At 45.8% G+C, this 14,151-nt stretch overlaps 1 protein-coding gene across 2 annotated transcripts in view; it reads left to right on the top strand.

Moving 5' to 3' along the window:
- Positions 1–14,151, top strand: part of LOC121324262 (cytoplasmic dynein 1 heavy chain 1) — a 46,845-nt gene that overhangs the window by 21,790 nt on the left and 10,904 nt on the right. The window contains exons 33-60 of one of the 2 annotated variants that reach the window (XM_041265951.1): positions 114–352; positions 639–795; positions 999–1,226; positions 1,677–1,907; positions 2,152–2,292; positions 2,381–2,614; positions 3,048–3,254; positions 3,413–3,534; positions 3,636–3,801; positions 4,061–4,224; positions 4,343–4,472; positions 4,669–4,802; positions 5,115–5,229; positions 5,377–5,538; positions 5,700–5,914; positions 6,025–6,229; positions 6,512–6,685; positions 7,015–7,134; positions 7,415–7,535; positions 9,478–9,673; positions 10,220–10,337; positions 10,988–11,203; positions 11,411–11,623; positions 11,932–12,059; positions 12,163–12,316; positions 12,420–12,566; positions 12,904–13,054; positions 13,638–13,891. In XM_041265951.1, the coding sequence (XP_041121885.1) occupies positions 114–352; positions 639–795; positions 999–1,226; positions 1,677–1,907; positions 2,152–2,292; positions 2,381–2,614; positions 3,048–3,254; positions 3,413–3,534; positions 3,636–3,801; positions 4,061–4,224; positions 4,343–4,472; positions 4,669–4,802; positions 5,115–5,229; positions 5,377–5,538; positions 5,700–5,914; positions 6,025–6,229; positions 6,512–6,685; positions 7,015–7,134; positions 7,415–7,535; positions 9,478–9,673; positions 10,220–10,337; positions 10,988–11,203; positions 11,411–11,623; positions 11,932–12,059; positions 12,163–12,316; positions 12,420–12,566; positions 12,904–13,054; positions 13,638–13,891 (4,842 nt within the window). Of the gene's footprint in view, positions 1–113; positions 353–638; positions 796–998; positions 1,227–1,676; positions 1,908–2,151; positions 2,293–2,380; positions 2,615–3,047; positions 3,255–3,412; positions 3,535–3,635; positions 3,802–4,060; positions 4,225–4,342; positions 4,473–4,668; positions 4,803–5,114; positions 5,230–5,376; positions 5,539–5,699; positions 5,915–6,024; positions 6,230–6,511; positions 6,686–7,014; positions 7,135–7,414; positions 7,536–8,599; positions 8,796–9,477; positions 9,674–10,219; positions 10,338–10,987; positions 11,204–11,410; positions 11,624–11,931; positions 12,060–12,162; positions 12,317–12,419; positions 12,567–12,903; positions 13,055–13,637; positions 13,892–14,151 lie in introns of both variants that reach the window. The other variant, XM_041265950.1, reaches the window with a different exon arrangement.

Genomic DNA, 14,151 nt, shown 5'->3' with positions numbered 1-14,151 from the left:
AAGACTGTGCAGCTTTATAACTGGTTCCCTAGGTATAAAGGGCTGCCTTATGAAGGAAGAGAATTGTAAAACAGACACTTTTTTTTAATATCGAAAATAATTATTTTTCTTAGGTTCTTCAGCTGTACCAGATAACTCAAATCAACCATGGGCTGATGATGGTCGGCCCATCTGGCAGTGGAAAGACCATGGCCTGGAGGGTCCTGCTGAAAGCACTGGAGAGGCTTGAGGGAGTGGAGGGCGTGGCCCACATCATCGACCCCAAAGCCATCAGCAAGGATCACCTGTATGGAACCCTGGATCCCAACACCAGAGAATGGACCGATGGGCTGTTCACACATGTGCTCAGAAAGTAAGCAAGTTTCACGACTTGGTGGATTTCATTTTTTACAAGTTCTCTCCTACTGACCTTAGGAACCTAGTCCATTTTCTTTTGGGAATGTAATTACTAACAAGCACTTGTATTAGTTGTTTGCATTCTGCAGTAATTAAGTGCGTGTCATGAACTGAGTGCTGTTTGTATTTCATCGAAGGGTAATATCTTGGTGTAAAAAACATAAATAAATAGAATGGATTGGGCTGCAGGTGGGTTGGCGAGAATGTTCCTGTGTAATACCTTGTTATTTCTAATCCTCCAGGATTATTGATAACGTGAGGGGAGAGCTGCAGAAGCGCCAGTGGATCATCTTCGACGGAGATGTGGATCCTGAATGGGTTGAGAACTTGAACTCCGTGCTGGATGATAACAAGCTGCTCACCTTGCCCAACGGAGAACGTCTCAGTCTGCCGCCCAATGTAGGACCTTCTCCCCTTCGCGTATTCTGTACATTTAAAAATGATACAAATATAGTTTTAATAAGTAGAACCTTATAAATAAGTAATTCATTGCACACAATACCTGATGAAGTGATGCGATGCTACATGTTGGAGTACAGCTAGAGGCAGTGCTTTTCCTTCTTGGCTTCATTTGCACCCCTTTTTTGTGGTGTCCTGTTTAGGTGCGCATCATGTTTGAAGTGCAGGATCTGAAGTACGCCACGCTGGCCACTGTGTCCCGCTGTGGCATGGTGTGGTTCAGTGAAGACGTCCTGAGCACGGACATGATTTCTAACCACTTCCTGGCTCGGCTGCGCAGCATCCCTCTGGACGAGGGGGAGGACGAGGCCCAGCGCATGAGGAAGGGCACTGAGGAGGAGGGAGAAGAGGCTGCTTCTCCAATGCTGCAGGTAAACTCACTCATTCATTTTCAAAGATTTTGCTGCTCACCAAAGGGAGTTGACCAGGTAAAATATTATGGACTTGATTCTCAAGCAATTCCTAAAGAATGTAACCTGATTTAAGAAAGAACATGCGATTCTCAAAGCTACGTTAATCATAATCTGTAAAAAATGGGTTGTTTAAAATGAACAGTTGGGGGAGCAAAAACTGTACTGCTTTTTTTTTTTTTTTTTTTTTTTTTTTAAGAATTTTGAAATCTATGTAGCTGGCCATTAAAGAAACCTTAAAGCATGTTTTGTAAATCTATTGGCGTTTAATTGGAAATTAACTATTTGCAAGTGATTTTCATTTACAAATCAATTCTCAAACTTTCGTTTTTGAAAGCAAATAATTATATATATATATATATATATATCTATATATATATATATATTATTGTCATTTTGTCTTTTTGAAAGATCCAAAGAGACGCTGCGGCGATCATGCAGCCCTATTTCACGACGACGGGCTTGGTGATCAAAGCGTTGGAGTATGCCTCCAAGATGGAACACATCATGGACTTCACGCGGCTGCGCTGCCTGGGCTCCCTGTTCTCCATGTGCCACCAGGCGTGTCGCAACATCGCCCAGTTCAACAACAACCACCACGACTTCCCAATGCAGATCGACCAGCTGGAGCGCTACATCCAGGTGCGCACTGCAGGAAGGGGCTTGATTCTCAGAGTAATGGCTGTGTGTTTCGGGTCGGTGTTGGGTCACACGCTCTTTGAATAGTGGTTAGAACTCTCGCTGGCTTTGTGCATGGTCGCCGGGTTTACACCCAGCTGCCTCAATTTCTGAGCCCCCTGTGGGCAAGAACCTGATACCCCAACGTGAAGAGGAAGCAGACAAGAAACACTCCTAATGACCCTTGATTTATTTTGTGTTTTTACAGCGGTACCTGGTGTATGCTATTTTGTGGTCATTCTCTGGGGACAGCAGATTGAAAATGAGAGCAGAACTCGGAGAATACATCAGACGTATCACTACCATTCCTCTGCCCACTGCGCCAAATGTTCCCATCATTGATTACGAGGTAGTGTTTCCTTCTATTTCTTTAACATGATTTGCTATGTAGGTGCCCATGTTGTGTCCTCTCCAAATAACAACATCCCGCCCCTCAGGTTTCAATCACAGGGGAATGGCAGTCCTGGCAGGCGAAGGTCCCCCAGATCGAAGTGGAGACCCACAAAGTGGCCGCCCCCGATGTCGTGGTGCCCACCCTGGATACGGTCCGCCACGAGGCCCTCCTGTACACGTGGTTAGCTGAGCACAAGCCTTTGGTGCTGTGTGGCCCTCCAGGTTCTGGCAAAACCATGACACTGTTTTGCGCCCTCAGGGCGTTGCCAGATATGGAGGTAAGATTATTTAAATGCTAACCAGTTTTTTATTTTTTATTTGATATAATACAGAGCTTGCATGCTATCGTAATCTGGGGCGCAGAATCATAGCAGGGTTTCTTAAGCTTTGGGAATTTCATATTAAGCTTTGTGAATTGTGGAGAGGGAAAGAAGGTTTTTCTAGCATTTTGTCCCTTGGACAAGAAGTTTTCAATAATGGCACAGTCCTGTGTCTGCCCTTCTAACTGGTGGATGGGGTTACATTCAGCACCCCCAGTGTTAACTCAAGAAGCCCACATTGATTTTAGGATTATGGGTTGGCTTTGGAAGTGAAACTAGTAAAATGCTTGTCTTGCAGAGAAACTAAATTAGTGTGGGGTTTTTTTGTGTTTTTTTTTTTTTTTTTTTTTAATTCTGCATCCATTTGTCTAATCATTCTCCACTGTTCCAGGTGGTAGGTCTGAACTTCTCCAGTGCCACCACTCCAGAGCTGCTTCTGAAGACGTTTGACCATTACTGTGAGTACCGGCGCACTCCCAATGGGGTGGTGCTGGCCCCGGTGCAGCTCGGCAAGTGGCTGGTGCTCTTCTGCGATGAAATCAATTTGCCTGACATGGACAAATATGGAACCCAGAGAGTTATCTCTTTCATCAGACAGGTGAGGAAGGGGAGGCCTGCCACGCAGTCATCTCATCTTAATTACACAGTCCTTCATAAAACAGACTTTGTTTTTGTGGCTGTCATCAGTGTATGCAAGTGAGTTAGTGAAAGCTTGCCTGGTTACTTCCTGATGCAGTTTCCATTTTGCTCCTGCAGATGGTGGAACACGGCGGTTTCTACCGCACCTCGGATCAGACCTGGGTTAAACTGGAAAGAATCCAGTTTGTGGGTGCTTGCAATCCTCCTACAGACCCTGGAAGGAAACCCCTCACTCACCGGTAAAACACAACACAAGTGACTGATAATGACTTCCCCTCATTCTGTTTTCTGTGTTTCGGAACGCGGAGTGACTCTTTGTTTTTCTTCTGTACGTTTTCAGATTCCTGCGACACGTGCCGGTGGTTTATGTGGATTATCCGGGCCCGGCTTCACTCACCCAGATCTACGGCACGTTTAACCGCGCCATGCTCCGACTCATCCCATCGCTCCGGACATACGCAGAGCCGCTCACTGCTGCCATGGTGGAGTTCTACACAATGTCACAGGTGAGGTCAGACACAACACTAACGCAGGTGTTGCTAATACATGCCATTCAATTCTAGTAGTGAGCTTACTTTTGTTAAATTTGGTGCCTTGTCTTGATCAGGCTACTCCTTGAAACATCTGAACATACAGAATGCATAACTTGAAAATACTGTAATGTTCTGTAAGGAACAGAAGCATAACGTTTGCATTGTCTGTGACGAGCGAGCAGAAGATCACAGGAGTTTGATGAAATTGTACTTCAATGATGGTTTTATACAGGAACGCTTCACCCAAGACATCCAGCCTCACTACATCTATTCCCCTCGAGAAATGACCCGGTGGGTAAGAGGCATCTTTGAAGCGCTGAGGCCCCTGGAGACGCTGGCTGTGGAAGGGCTGATACGAATCTGGGCTCATGAAGCACTGCGCCTGTTCCAGGACAGGTGGGCGCAGCACTGACTTCTATCTGTTAACGAACAAATTCAGACACACAGAAATACAAATCTTTGAATGTGTGGCGCTTTTTTTCCCAGTAATAAGCCTTTTTATTTTTTGTTTTAGGCTAGTAGAGGATGAGGAAAGGCGCTGGACAGATGAAAACATTGATATGGTGGCTTTGAAGCATTTCCCAAACATCGACAAAGAAAAAGCATTGAACAAACCCATCCTGTACAGCAACTGGCTGTCCAAGGTAGCCACTGCCAGCCCATCATCATGATGTGTTGTAGTGCATGTGTAGGAGTGTCAGTGTTTTGGGACTTCTGTTGCACCAGGATTAAACGGGCAGTGAGTGTACGTGGAGCTGTGAGTGGTTTGGGGGAGGTTTTAAAGTGGTTTTTAATGACTTGCATTTCTGGTTCTCGACCACTCCTCTCATTGTGTGTTAGGATTACGTGCCAGTGGATCAGGAAGAGCTGCGAGACTATGTCAAAGCCAGACTGAAAGTGTTTTACGAGGAGGAATTGGATGTGCCTCTGGTTCTGTTCAATGAAGTCTTGGATCACGTATTAAGAATTGACCGGTAGGTTAAAATGTTAAGGAAAGCAGCAGCAGCAGTAATAATTGACGCTTCGTTATTTTTAATGGTAAACGATCACTTAACACAAAGAGTTTACTTTAAATCTTTAAACTTAGATTTACTGACTTTTAATAGAAACAGTAAAATCGAACTTTGTAAAATTCAACGACCTAAGCATTTGGACTAAAAGTCTTTTTGAATATCTTCTATGTTTGCCATTGAATGTATCACGTTTCTTTGATTATTTTTAAGTCGTTGCTATTTAATAGTTCTGGATGACCTGCCTATAAACACCCATGTTTGTCGTCTCCTCAGTATCTTCCGCCAGCCTCAGGGTCACTTGCTCCTTATCGGAGTCAGCGGTGCTGGAAAAACAACCCTGTCCCGCTTTGTTGCCTGGATGAACGGACTCAGCGTTTATCAGATCAAGGTACCATCCTATAAGCGGGCCTTAGCAATACTTTGTGTGTGAAATAGATGAAACCTAATCAATTAGCACAGTAAGGGGGTGTATTGTTTTATTTTTAGCATTTGTAAATCTCTGTCAAGTCTTGTAATGCTGGGTTTGTGTGCGCAGGTGCATAGGAAGTACACAGGGGAAGACTTTGATGAGGACCTGAGGACGGTGCTGCGTCGCTCCGGCTGCAAGAATGAAAAGATCGCTTTCATCATGGATGAGTCTAACGTGCTGGATTCAGGATTCCTGGAACGTATGAACACACTGCTGGCCAATGGCGAGGTAAGAAGAAAACATTTCGCTAGTGTGCTTCTGTACATAATCTACACGTACGGTGTAGGGGGGGGGGTGTGATGCTTTTTAGAAGAGACGGTTCTGTGGTGAAGACCAGCTCTCTCGAGGGTGCATGTAGAATGTCATTGTGTCGATGTTGTCTTGCACAGGTGCCTGGTCTGTTTGAAGGCGATGAGTACGCCACCTTGATGACCCAGTGCAAGGAGGGAGCGCAGAAGGAAGGGCTGATGCTGGACACTCACGAGGAGCTGTACAAGTGGTTCACAAGCCAGGTGATCAGGAACCTGCACGTGGTGTTCACCATGAACCCATCCTCCGAGGGGCTGAAGGACAGGGCTGCCACCTCTCCAGCTCTCTTCAACAGGTCAGCACTCCTGCTTCCTTCTAGAAATACGAGAAGAAACTTAATCAATTCAGCGACAGACATCCGTCTTCATCCCCAGCCAACACTAATTGTGGCCCCTCGCTGTGTAGGTGCGTGTTGAATTGGTTCGGAGACTGGTCTACAGAAGCGTTGTACCAGGTGGGCAAAGAGTTCACCAGCAAGATGGACCTGGAGAAGCCGAACTATGTTGTGCCCGACTACATGCCCATCGTGTACGACAAGCTCCCCCAGCCTCCCTCTCACCGTGAGGCCATCGTCAACAGCTGTGTGTTTGTGCATCAAACTCTGCACCAGGTAAGCAGCAGAACACCGCAGCCCAGAGCAGTTTGCTTTGTGTGTTTTTGTTTTCTTTCCTTCTCAAAACTGCACAGTTTACACAGCTGAGCGGTGTGCTGGGCGAGTCGTACAGTGCAGCTTCGCATCCTGTGTCTTCACTGGAGACCCCGAAGGGAGCGTCACACTGGCTCTGCCGCTCCCATGGGTGAGGGAGGCAAAGCCAGCAGGGACTGTTTCTCCTCATTGCGCTACAGGCGCTTAGTGAGGTTTAATGTTACAGATGGTTTTGTCCGTTTTCAGGCAAACAACCGGTTGGCTAAGCGTGGCGGCCGCACCATGGCCATCACCCCTCGACACTACCTGGACTTCATTAACCACTACGCTAACCTGTTCAATGAGAAGCGCAGCGAGCTGGAGGAGCAACAGATGCACCTGAACGTGGGGCTGCGCAAGATCAAGGAGACTGTGGACCAGGTAACTGACATCAGTGCTCCTCCTGAGAGGAACTTCATTCTGTGCTAGAGCAGGGCGGTCCAGCTGATAGCTCTTTGCCAACTGATGGCTGATTGAGCTCCACGGTATTGCTGTTGATTTTAGAGGTCAAGTATCCTGTTCAAGGCTGTGAATGGATTTGAATAGACGGCAGTGTGAACTGGGAGTCTTCACTAGAAGCAGGTCCAGTCAAAGGGCAATGCAATAGATAGTGTTTTAAACGTTCAGCATGTATGGTACCTGCATCAGCTGGTTGCAGAAAGTCTGTTTCAGTTTTCTGTTTCAGTTTTTCCATTGTGTTGTTCCTTTAGGTTGAGGAGCTCCGTCGGGACCTAAGGATCAAGAGCCAGGACTTGGACGTGAAGAACGTGGCAGCCAACGACAAGCTGAAGAAGATGGTGAAGGATCAACAGGAAGCAGAGAAGAAAAAGGTAACCCTGAAAACTGGTGTCTCTCTCGCTCTCTGTCTCTCTCGCTCTCTCTCTCTATCTGGTGATGGGGGTGCACTAATCTACAGCTCCATTGCTCAAATCCAATTGTATTATCATAAACAAATGTGTGCTGAAAACTATGTACTAGAGCAGAAGCTGTGTGAGTCTGTCCCTGTTTTGTTGAGTGTGTGTGGCTGTGGTTTTTATCCCCACTGTGTTATTTAACACTGGCCTGATGGAGCACTACTCTAAGCCTGGTGTGGGTTGCTCTACCTTGCAGGTTATGAGCCAGGAGATTCAGGAGTCGGTTTACAAGCAGCAGGAAATTATTAAAGACAAGCAAATGAGAGTGAAAGAAGACTTGGACATGGTGGAGCCTGCTGTGCTTGAAGCTCAGAACGGTAAGTGTCCAGCAACTAATATTATTACAAGTACAGCTTAAGAATGGGCAACCTCAGTGTCTAACAGTGTGCAGGGACGGTGGTAAGACTCCTGTCGCATAGCAGTTTCACCCGTTCCACGTTTTAAATGGGAGTCTTATTTCAATCCCTAGTGTAGTTAAATAGTTGCTCAAGACAGAGGGCTGTCCAGAGTCCCACTTCCGACCTGGACACCCAACTACAGGACCCAACCCGAACCCACGACGTGCTGCAGCACCACCTTCTTAACCACGACCCGACCTGAACCCACAAGTGTTTGTCTTGTACCTACTGCCTGCGTCGACTGCCTCTCACGCTGTCACATTATGTACAGATATATACAATGGGGATAGGCTGTACCTATTGGCTATCTCTGCTTACTTTACTCTAAAATACCTGTCTCTTCCTTTCATGCCACCAGTTGAAAGGGAGCTACACCTGTGCTTTCACAGAGATGATGTACCAGTTTTGTGGCTGTTGTTCACAAAAACATAATGACAGGTTTTACAAGCAGCGAATCCAGTCACATGTTCATTATTTTTATCCGCTATGATTCCAAAATAACTGCACACTTGTGATTTACCTCTTGCACTGTTATCCACTACATGAGTTAAACCTGTGCTCTCTTTTGTTTTACCTCATCCACATAGGTTTTTAATCTCACCAAGCAGACGTGATAAAAGGATCTTATGACGTATCAAACAAGCAGCAATACAAACAGAGAACACTGCTTAGTCATTTACCTTCTAATACATTATTTGGGAAAGGGCTACAGACAAGTACGCTGTAGGGACAGAAAACGTTTTTGGTAATTTGGAAATTCAGACCCGAGCCTGACCTCGACATTTTCTGACCCGAACCGCATTTTATCTGGTTTTATTTAAATGATTTTTTTTTTTTTTTTTACATACTGTATTTCAACCTTGTTCCTCGTGTACTGTTCTCTACTCTTTTTTTTCTTCTCCTCCAAATCATCTGTTGAATTTTCAACCCTGTATTTCATGCTCTCTCTCTGCATTGCGGCGCCCTCTCTTGGCCACTCTTAGCTGTTAAGTCCATAAAGAAGCAGCACCTGGTAGAGGTCCGCTCAATGGCCAACCCCCCTGGTGCAGTGAAGCTGGCTCTGGAGTCCATCTGTCTGCTCCTGGGAGAAAGCACCACTGACTGGAAACAGATCCGCTCCATCATAATGAGGGAGAACTTCATCCCAACCATTGTTAACTTTTCTGCCGATGAGATCAGGTGAATAAAATGGGTAAAGTCCAGCCACTGCTGAGTGTTGGGAATGAAACTGATTGTTGTGTTGGCTAGCAGATGTGTGTGTTCTGTTTTGTTTTTATTAATTTTCTATTTTTTTTTTAACTCTACAAAAGCAACCAATCAAAAAGAAAATCTTTTTTTTCCTACTTATCAAGCAAGGGCGGCACCTTTTTTATAAATAAATAGTTACAGAAGCGTAAGCCAGTATAATGTCGCGGTTTCTAGATTTTACAGAAACTTTAGCCATGCCATTGCTTCTCTGCTAGTCTTGTCCTCCGCAGGGACTGCAGTGTGTTTGAGTTGCTGCTGCAGACCAGGCTGTCTTGTGTAACCTTTGGCTTTTGCTGTTGACACTGGCTTTATTTAATCGCTTCCTTTTAAAACTGTTACTGGCTTGATTTGTTTCTCTATTGACAGACTATTCACATTGGAAATTACATTTGACTCCCGATTTAAAATGGGTAACCCCCTTGCTTGTGAGGATTCTACACTGATGACGATCGTCGCATGCTTTACGTTGCCATTGCTTTGAATCATTCAATTATTCTGCTAGCCAGGGAGCTCCCCCAGTTTCTCTCTCCGACCCCAGCAGCGGTTGCACTCCCCCGTTCTCTGCATGTTGCATTTAAAAAAAACAACCCATTTCTTGTCACCCTTCCACTAGCTGTGAGCTCTATTAAGAAGCATCATCTTGTCGAAGTGAGAGCCATGGCCAACCCACCAGCTGCAGTAAAACTGGCTTTAGAGTCAATCTGCCTCCTGCTGGGTGAGGAGACTAATGACTGGAAAAAGATCAGACAAGTTATTATCAGAGATAATTTCATCACCAGCATAGTCAACTTTGTTTCAGAAGACTTAAGGTATCCATTTTCACTTGTTTGGTTGTTTTTAGTTTTTCTTTTTTTTTTCATTTCGTTTTTTCATTTGCTTTGCTTGAGCTGCTGATGCACAGGAATACATTTGTTGCATGCTTCACCCATCTAGCGTGTTGTGCTTTAACAATCTGCACTCTGTATGTGGCAAATATCCAGTAACGGGGAGATGGACTTCAAGCGAGACTGGTTTCTGGGTCTCCAGTCCGCTGGATCACTGGGGTGATGTCGGTCCGCAGCAGGTGTTGCTGACGGATGTTTAATTTGTCTGAGAGGTTCCTGTTGCTGACAGAGGGGAAACCCGCACTGTTTGTTAAAGTGCACCCTCTACAGGTATCCCGAATGGGTGGAAATACACTTTTAATAGACCAGAATTGTTAGTATAATGAAGTGCTTAATGGGGGTGCACATTCGGGAACTGTCCTGTTGTGTATGAAATCAAATAAACAGACAGCACTGGTCAGCCTAAATGATACAAGCCTGCTGCTTTTTCGCCTGTCAGCTTTTTTCTAATTTTGAGTTTGTTTTTCACAGCGATTCCATCCGTGAAAAGATGAAGAAGAACTACATGTCAAACCCCAGTTTCAACTACGAGCTTGTGAACAGGGCGTCTCTGGCTTGTGGGCCTATGGTGAAATGGGCCATCGCTCAGGTAAAGAAGCTACAGCAAGTCTTCCGTCCGTCATCTTGAACTGCCGGTGTCAGGTGTGACAGTTCAATTCACTTAATTGTAAGAAACATCAGCTGGTGACAGCAGTCTAAACAAATGCAAAATTACAGGGCAAGTGGTAGTGTTAGAATGAAAACAATATAGAGAGATGTGCAAGTGGTTATTATTTTTTTATAATAACCCTTTCAGGTGCCTGTGAGCACTGTGTGTTAGAAGCTGCCGCACGTATTTTCTCTTAAGTGACGATTGAGTCAACAGGCACAGCTTTGTTAAAGTAGAAGGAATACAACTGCCGTTCGGACCCTAGTGCACAGTAGCCCATAGACTCCAGGGATACAAATAAGAAACCTATTGCATAGCAGCTTCACCCATTCCAGGATTTGCTACCAGCTCGATTTAGCTACAGTGTACAGTATAGGTAACAAGCTCAGTTTTGTCTCATTAAACTATGCAATGGGATTCTTATTTCCATACCTGGACTCAAAGGCTGCAGCATCTGCAGGTAAACGTGTGTCCGCTGCAGTCCAGTGCCTTATCCACTGTCTGGTTTTGAAGCTAGTGTTTATGAAAAGGATTAACTTGTTTTTTTTTTTTTATTGTATTTGTAACGAGGTGGTTTGCTTCCTCCGCAGCTGAATTACGCGGACGTGCTGAAGAGGGTGGAGCCCCTGCGCAATGAGCTGCAGAAGCTGGAGGACGACGCCATGGAGAACCAGTCAAGGGCGGAGGAGGTGGAGCAGATGATCCGCGACCTGGAGTCCAGCATCGCCCGCTACAAGGAGGAGTACGCCGTGCTCATCTCTGAGGCACAGGCCATCAAAGCAGACCTGGCAGCCGTCGAAGCCAAGGTGGGGGCCACGCACTATTTTATCAACGAAAAACCAAAAAAAAAATAACTCTGTAAAGATGTGTACTGGAATTGTCGTAGGCTTATCTACTTTTTAAAGTAGCTTTGAAATATTTACCTTGTGATTTATGGAACATCATGAGGATTAATATATATATATATAGTGTGTGTGTCATGTTTCCAATGAGCTTGCCCCAATAACCCTCAGGTGAACCGCAGCACAGCCCTGCTGAAGAGCTTGTCTGCTGAGCGTGACCGCTGGGAGAAGACCAGCGAGACCTTTAAGAACCAGATGTCCACCATCGCTGGAGACTGCTGCCTGTCTGCAGCCTTCATCTCCTACGCCGGGTACTTCGATCAACAGATGCGTCAGAATCTGTTCACCACCTGGTCACACCACATGCAGCAGGCCAACATTCAGGTAGACGCGCATTTCTCAGCACCTCTGGGTGTTCCTGGAGTGTATCAGTATAATGGAGGCTGTCTGTATTTATAGGGTGGTCTAGAAGTAGCTGGGCAAATAATGGGATGAAAAAACAGAAGTTAATGATACTGTTCAAATGATTTGCCTTCAGCCTTGTGGGGTACTTTCTTGAAGCATTTGTAGCATTTTCTCACTGTTGACGTACTGAAAGGTAGGTTGAAGTAGACAACATTGACAGAGATCCAGGTAGTGTCTGCTTTGTTTATTTTTGTGCATTTATCTATGAATTTGCGTTGTCTCTTCAGTTCCGCACAGACATCGCTAGGACGGAGTACTTGTCAAACGCTGACGAGCGCCTGCGCTGGCAGGCCAATTCCCTGCCTGCTGACGACCTCTGCACTGAGAATGCCATCATGCTCAAGAGATTCAATAGGTTTGTTGTTTTTATCTAAGAAAAGGATCTGTGTTTTCCAATATGGGCAACTGGTAAGCTAATTGCCCGCTCCTTTTTTTTAACCTGTAACTGTGTCTTGCAGATACCCGCTTATCATCGACCCCTCTGGACAAGCCACAGAGTTCATCATGAATGAGTACAAAGAGCGCAAGATCACCAGGACCAGCTTCCTGGACGATGCCTTCAGGAAGAACTTGGAGAGCGCTCTGCGATTCGGGAACCCGCTGCTGGTTCAGGTAGGTGTGGCTTCCAGCACGCTGTCTGGGTGGGGTGCGGCTTCCAGCACGCTGTCAATGGGCATGGATTGCTGACTATTTAAACAACTTTTTAAAATCGCAGGATGTGGAGAGTTACGACCCCATTCTGAATCCGGTCCTGAACAGAGAGGTACGAAGGACTGGGGGACGAGTCCTCATCACTCTCGGGGACCAGGACATCGACTTGTCTCCTTCCTTCGTCATCTTCCTCTCCACCAGAGACCCAACGGTAAGTGAACTGAAATTGAATGGTGATTTTTTATTTATCATTGCTAACCACGACCAGCAGTATTACATATAGCTTTGTTGGTTAAGAATGAAGGTTAAGTAGCAGTATTTGAGTGTGAATTCACACAGGATTACAACTGCACCGCAAGGTGAGCCATATTTGTTCATATTACAGCTTCTTTTAAACCAAGAAGTCCGGAGAAAATTCATGCGAGTTCAAGGCAGGTATCGTGTTCACCAGAATATAGAAAGTGATGCAGGATTCCTGTGTTATGGTCATTGTTCCACTGTTTATTCTTAACTGATTGTTACTGTTGCATTGGTGGGTGTATTTCCAGGTCGAGTTCCCTCCAGACCTATGTTCTCGCGTGACCTTCGTGAACTTCACCGTGACCCGCAGCAGCTTGCAGAGCCAGTGTCTCAACGAGGTGCTGAAAGCAGAGAGGCCGGACGTGGATGAGAAGCGCTCAGACCTCCTTAAACTGCAAGGTGGGCCTTGGGACTGACAGCTCTGGGGTTTGGTTTGGAGGCTTAACAAGGAGGGGTGCCCATTTCCGATTTTATTTATTAAGCGTTTAAACATCTTTGGAAAGTCAACAGCCAATCAGATAACTGATAACTAGAAGTACTCCCAATAGATGTTAACCCTTTCAGTCCTGAATTTTTTGTCGAGCTGAAGAATGTGAGTTGTCATTTTAATGAAACTCCTTTTATTGAGTATACATGTACACAAGGCAACAGTACAGATGTTTTGTTCATATATTTCTACACAACCCATAGGAGTCCCGAGAGGTTCCAATGGGATTTCATGCGACGCAAAGATAATGGGACTGAAAGGCTTCAAATATGTGACTGCAGACTACGTTAGTACCACATGATGGACTATGAAACACTGTATAAACATTAAGATCAACATTTATTTCACATGCATGTTTGATAACCTTTTAAACGAACGCTCCCGTTAACGAGTCTGTGCTGGCGTGAGGCCAGGCGAATCCAAACTCAGCCTTGCTTCATTTCCCACCGGGCGTGCCTCCTGCTAATGGGTGTTTCCTCTCCGATTGCTCGACAGGCGAGTTCCAGCTTCGTCTGCGGCAGCTCGAGAAGTCCCTGCTGCAGGCCCTGAACGAGGTGAAGGGTCGCATCCTGGACGACGACACCATCATCACCACTCTGGAGAACCTGAAAAAGGAGGCGGCCGAGGTGACCCGCAAGGTGGAGGAGACGGACATCGTCATGCAGGAGGTGGAGACTGTGTCCCAACAATACCTGACCCTGTCCACAGCCTGCAGCAGCATCTACTTCACCATGGAGGCGCTCAACCAGGTGAGACTGCCGCATGGCCACAGCTGCACTTGGGATGATTTTTCAAGACTGCTGTACAAAATGTGTGTCCCCACCACCCTTACAGTGCTGCTTAACAATGCGTGTGTGTGTGTGTTATAGTGGAGTTGCTTTTCAGTTTGGCTGTTGATTTTTGTCACGTTGCTGACATGCCCAGCTGTTCCATTTGCTGTATTACATAAACAAAGTCTAGAAGACGCTGTCCTTATTTATTGGATGCTAGTTTAGGTGGCAGAACTGTA

This window comes from Polyodon spathula, chromosome 12 (genome assembly GCF_017654505.1).
Source record: "Polyodon spathula isolate WHYD16114869_AA chromosome 12, ASM1765450v1, whole genome shotgun sequence".
Classification (NCBI taxonomy): domain Eukaryota; kingdom Metazoa; phylum Chordata; class Actinopteri; order Acipenseriformes; family Polyodontidae; genus Polyodon; species Polyodon spathula.
This window is presented reverse-complemented; position numbering and strand designations above follow the sequence as displayed.